General features: G+C 37.8%; 1 protein-coding gene across 1 annotated transcript; it reads right to left on the bottom strand.

The window, feature by feature from the left end:
* Positions 1 to 3,747: 3,747 nt before the first annotated feature.
* On the bottom strand, positions 3,748 to 4,683 carry LOC106406734 (acyl carrier protein 2, mitochondrial). The gene is made up of 2 exons (XM_048754741.1): positions 4,392 to 4,683; positions 3,748 to 4,143 (listed from the first exon to the last, which is right to left on the bottom strand). The coding sequence occupies exons 1-2, from the start codon at positions 4,608 to 4,610 to the stop codon at positions 3,967 to 3,969; spliced, it is 396 nt and encodes a 131-aa protein (XP_048610698.1). The 5' UTR covers positions 4,611 to 4,683; the 3' UTR covers positions 3,748 to 3,966.
* Between the last annotated feature and the right edge of the window lie 1,317 nt (positions 4,684 to 6,000).

The following is a 6,000-nucleotide window of genomic DNA, read 5'->3' on the forward strand; positions in this document are numbered from 1 at the left end:
AGATGTGCATGCAACGGGAGTTGCTATTCTTGACGATATTGATACCTGGTCCGAACCATCCAAAAAGGTCCCTGGATGTTTTCCTACAACCACTGATAAAAGAGTTGAAGGATTTGTGGTCAACAGGGGTGAGGACGTATGACTGTTCAACGAAGACGAATTTTACGATGCGAGCTATGCTTTTGTGGACCATAAGTGACTTTCCTGCATATGGGATGTTGTCTGGATGGACTACACATGGGAGATTAGCTTGTCCATATTGTAATGGAACGACAGATGCGTTTCAACTGAAGAATGGTAGGAAGACAAGTTGGTTTGATTGTCATCGTCGATTTCTTCCCATTGGCCATCCTTACCGAAGAAACAAGAATTTGTTTAGGCACAAAAGGATTGTGAGAGACACTTCTCCACCATATCTAACTGGAGAACAAATTGAAGCACAAATCGACTACTACGGAGCTAACGAAACAGTTCGTTGGGGTGGTAATTGGCATGTCCCTCGTAATATGCCTGATTCTTACGGTGTTCATCACAACTGGCACAAGAAGAGTATATTTTGGGAGTTGCCATATTGGAAGGATCTTCTTCTGCGCCACAACCTCGATGTGATGCATATAGAGAAGAATTTCTTTGAGAACATCATGAATACAATATTGAATGTCCCAAGGAAGACAAAAGACAACATAAAATCGAGGTTGGACTTGCCGGATATTTGCTCAAGAAGCGAGTTACATATTAAAAGCAATGGACAAGTTCTCGTTCCGATATTCAGACTGTCTTCAGAAAAAAAGTCGGTGTTGTTCAACTGGGTGGCATCAGAAGTGAAGTTTCCCGATGGGTATGTTTCAAATCTCTCTAGATGTGTTGAAAAGGGTCAAAAGTTCTCTGGGATGAAGAGTCATGATTGTCATGTCTTTATGCAACGACTACTGCCCTTTGCATTTGCGGAGCTACTTCCAACAAACGTACATGAAGCACTTGCAGGTTCGTAGTGTTTTATATCACAATAATTTTATAACGGTCTAGTTCAAAATTTACGCTGTAAGTTCTATTAATTAAATATATATCTTTAATTTTTTTTATTATTTATATATATATTTTTTTCTGAAAAACTAATTATAAATTATTTTTTCCAACAGCAAAAATATAATTGGGCCTTGGGGATCACTGAGAGGGTGAGGAAGAAGTTTGAAGCGAAGGCGAAAGTTCGCTTGTTGGACACGGTCTCCAACTGGAAGGGTGACTGGATCGTGAAGGGGTATGAGCGTGGCAAACCCGCTGAGCTCACCACGGATGTCTGGGATGGCCTCATCCGATATTGGCGTCTTCCTGATTCCATTAGAATCGCCCAGTCTTGCTCTAACTCCCGTAACACAGTCGATGAGCACGGGAACGGGCCGATGCTTCACACTACGGGCCAAAAACCCCACGCCGGTGTCCGTTTGGAAATGGTAATTAAAAATTTAATTATATTAAATTTTTAGTATATTTTATATATATTCTAATTAACAACTTTCTTAAATGTTTTTTTAGGCCAAAGAGACGGGAGAATTCCCGTCTCTTATGCAACTTTACGAGAGGACCCACAAGAACAAGGCGGGCCGATTTATAGATGGCAAGTCCGAGCAAATCTACAACGATTTGGCTGCTCGGGTTGAAGAACGCCAGACCCAGCTGACCCAACAGTCCACCGATGGATTACCCGTCACCTTATCCACACCTGAAGTGGATAAGCTTTACGAGGAGGTAAATTTTCTAAAATTTTAATTTTTTTAAATATTCATTTAATTTAACTTTAAATTTTTACTAACAAAATTTATTTTTTGTTTTTAAGGTTGTCCCTCAAAAAAAAGGGACGGACGTTGGGGATTGGTTCCGTCAACGATGTTCCGAGAGCGACATCGTCTTATGTTCAGCGACGGGATGAGGAAGTCTCTCAGCTGCGTAGGGAGTCCGAAGAGCTGCGTAGAGAGTCTACTCAGCTGCGTATAGAGTCTACTCAGCTGCGATCTCGTATGGGTGGACTCGAGAGCTTCTTGGACGTTGTAGCGGCCACAAATCCGGAATGGGCGACTTTGTTGAGGACCATGCGACAACAAAATCCTATCCCAGGCCAGTCACCGACCGACGACTCACATGCCGAGGCGGATGTTCAGGCGAGGAGTGATGAATTCTACGAGGAGATTAATTAACGACCACCCTTAGTTCTTTTTAATTTCGGTTCTTGTATTATGAATTCAAAACTTATTTATATATAAAATATTTTGGTTTTGATTTTTTTAGAATTTTAATTTTATTAATAATTTAAATAATTTAAATTATATTTATAATTATAATTTTTTATATTTCTATAAAATAATGAAACGAAGTAAATTCGTAGCTAATTTTGCGGCTTCTTTACGTGGAAGCTTAACGTGGTTTTTACGAGGAAACATTTACAAGGAAATAACGTGGAAATCTATCAAGGTTTTTACGTTTTCTTTACGTGGAAAACTGTCAAGGTATTTACGTTAATTTTACGAGTATTTATTTACGTGGGTTTTACGAGGAAAGTTTTCGTGGTATTTACGAGGAAACTTAGCGACGTCCTTACGTGGAATCTTTACGTGGTCTTTACGACGAAATATGCTCCTTCGCTTTTACGACGAAATTATTTCCTCGCTAACTTACGACGAATTAGCGAGGATATATGCGTTACGACAAACGTATAACGACGAAACGGGTTTCCTCGCTAATTCGTCGTAACACTTCTTTTACGACGAAGTAACGAGGAAAACTGCCCTCGTAAAACTTGTGTTTTCTTGTAGTGCATTTACTATTCGAACCGAACCGAACCCGAAGCTATCCGAACCGAACTGAACCGAACCAAAAATAGGTCAAGCACTAAATGGATCCTCTAGCCCCTCTCCGAACTACCCAAAACTCGAAATACCCGAACCGAACCGATACCTGAAATGTCCATGCCTATATGTTCGTATATATTTCGTTCCCATAGCAAATTTCAAAAATGTGTATAGAGCAGCCGCCATCATCCTCCTATGATCACCACTTCTCGTTTGATCTCTTCCTTGCTCTCTCATGCCTTCTTCTCTTCTCATATTGCCCTTCTATGTAATGCTTGTCTTTTTTCTTTGTGTGGTTGATGACAAAATGTTTGTGTTGAAGATAACAAAACATGGTTGTGCATGTGGGAAAAAAAGGGAAACATCATCAACTGTGGCAAGCGGAACAAGAAACAGCATCAGATATGTTGTTAGTTCTGTTGGAAGGTGGACTGTTTTGCTCATTAAAAGATGAGGAATCAAGAAGACAATTAAGGCTGGTTTTATAAAGGATGTGTAGAAATCTCTTGGAAATGTTACTAAGATCATCTTGAGTAGGTTGACATATCAGGCTAAAGAGAGACATAACCTAGATACATTAGAAATCTTCTAGTAGCAATTGTTAAAGAGATAACAAGCTAGGGAAAACTCCAATTATGAAAAATTGATTAAACAAGTATTTGCTAATATCATTATCTCTTGAATTTTCCACCACATTATATTATGTTGCATCTTACAGTTACAGTAACTAAAATATTACAGTGTAGCATCGTTTCCAATTATATGTGGAATAGCTTCTCTCTGTAGCTCTCATTTCTCCCAGGAGCTATTGATATGTTTGGATCAATCGGAACTACTACTCTTGCTATATAAGCATCTAACACGTGACAAAATAAACATAGATTTGGTTTCACGGATCCTCAAATGCAACGAGTGTCTGATGCATTTATTCATCAAACGATAGTCAAGAACAACAAAGTTTCAAGAAAGACCTCGTAAACTCATGCAAAGAACACATCTAATACTTTAAAAAACAAAAGTAGATCCAAAAAAATATGTTTGTTTCTGGTCTTCTTATTGGGCTAAACCAAATCTGTGGACACAGAAGGCAACGATGCATTACACTGAAGAATTCGTTTCCCTTTTAAGTAGCCTGAGGATGAGAGGCGATAAAATCAACCGCTTGATCGACGGACAAGATCTTGTCAGCTTCATTATCAGGGATCTCAAATTTAAATTCTTCCTCCAATGCCATCACAACTTCCACACTGTCCAAACTGTCTAACCCGAGATCGTTAAGGAAATGGGCTTTTGGTGTTACCTGCAATAACAACATTGGTACAGAGTTGTAAGCCTAGTTCCATGTAACATCAGTAGTAGCGCGTCTTATTTATTCAAAGAAAAATGTAGCTTTATCTACTAAATCCCATTTAAATCAAATATTGTCATGAACTAATTAAATCTAGTAACGCATTCTCTAACCATCATCCCAACAAGCAGATCACTAACGAATCTCCAAAGTCATCGCAACACAAACCAAAAAAATGAAAGTGGAAATGGATCGAATACCTTTGAAGGATCGACTCTTTGGAAGTTTTTGACGACAGTGATTACGCGATCTGTGACATCAGATTTGTCGAGAAACGATCCTCTCACTTCCTCCGAGAAACGCCGAAGAAGGACGGTGAAAGGGAGTGCCGATTCTCGGGCGACGATTGTTGTAGGGCTTGCAAGTGATGGATTGACGTTGACTCGGAGGTATCGAAGAAGAGCATTTCTCGCCGCCATCGCTAATGTTGCAGTGGATGATGATAGACAACCCTAGAATCCTTCTCTCCAAGGAGATTTCAGATTTGCTTATTTGTTAGATTCCAAACGACGTCGTCGCTTGTGTACTGGGCTATTTTTCTTGTTAGGCCCCTTAATACTGGGCTCATGTATTTTTTTCCGCTCTGAGCTTTGTTTGCAACTGTTTCCAAATAGGTTAAATGGTGATTTCTTTAGAGCGTAATCACCGGGGGTTCTTTGAGTGGAGTTTCTAGCAGAATATAAAAAAACCGTTTCTTAACTTTCAACTAAAAAAGTTAAGAACCGATTCTTAAATAAAATATTTGAGACTATGATTAACCCGGATTCTTAGGGTGGAGTTCTTAGTTTCGGCTAAGAATCGTTTCTTTAACTAAGAAAAGCTAAGAACCATCTCTTAAATAAGAGATATAAAAACCGTTTTTTAACTTTAACTAAGAAAAATTAAGAACCGTTTCTTAAATATCTTATTTAAAAGTCGGTTCTTAGTTTTTTTTTGTTAAAAGTTAAGAGACGGTTCTTATATTACGCTAAGAACCTCACCCTAAGAACCCTCCAATAAACATGCCCTAAGAGCCAACTCTTACCCGGAAAGTGTAAAAAAGAGAGTCAAATCATGAGTTAAGAACCTCAAATTAAGAACTGGGTTAATCATGATCTAAGAACCGGTTCTTAGCTTTTTTAGTTAAAAGTTAAGAGACGGTTTCTTATATTCCGCTAAGAACCTCAAATTAAGAACTGGGTTAATCATGCTCTAAGAACCGTTCTTAGTTTTTTTAGTTAAAAGTTAAGAGACGGTTTCTTATATTCCGCTAAGAACTCTCATTAATCATGCTCTTAGATAAATAAAACATATTGAACTTACACATTTACCAAAACACATGAACTCTTCATTAATCCAAAAACATAAGGTGGTTCTTAGAAGGATTCTTAGGGTGGGGTTCTTATCGGAATATAAAAAACCGTCTCTTAACTATGAACTAAAAAAGTTAAGAATCGTTTCTTAAATAAAATATTTGAGACCATGATTAACTCGGGTTCTTAGGGTGGAGTTCTTAGTTTCAACTAAAAATCGTTTCTTAGCTTTTAACTAAGAAAAAACTAAGAATCATATCTTAAATAAGAGATATAAAAACCATCTCTTAACTTTAACTAAGAAAAACTAAAAATTTTCTATTAAATATCTTATTTAAGAGTCGGTTCTTAGTTTTTTTTAGTTAAAAGTTAAGAGACGGTTCTTATATTACGCTAAGAACCTCACCCTAAGAACCCTCCAATAAACATGCCCTAAGAGCCGACTCTTACCTGAAAAGTGTAAAAAAAAAGTCAAATCATGAGTTAAGAACCTCAAATTAAGAACTGGATTAATCAT

The sequence above is a fragment of the Brassica napus genome, chromosome A2, assembly GCF_020379485.1.
Source record: "Brassica napus cultivar Da-Ae chromosome A2, Da-Ae, whole genome shotgun sequence".
In the NCBI taxonomy this organism is placed as follows: Eukaryota; Viridiplantae; Streptophyta; class Magnoliopsida; order Brassicales; family Brassicaceae; genus Brassica; species Brassica napus.

Coding starts and splice junctions, on each gene's coding strand:
- LOC106406734 (XM_048754741.1), bottom strand. CDS start 4,610: ATGGCGGCGAGAAATGCTCTTCTTCGATACCTCCGAGTCAACGTCAAT. Junction 4,144..4,391: donor AAAGAGTCGATCCTTCAAAG/GTATTCGATCCA, acceptor TTGTTATTGCAG/GTAACACCAAAAGCCCATTT.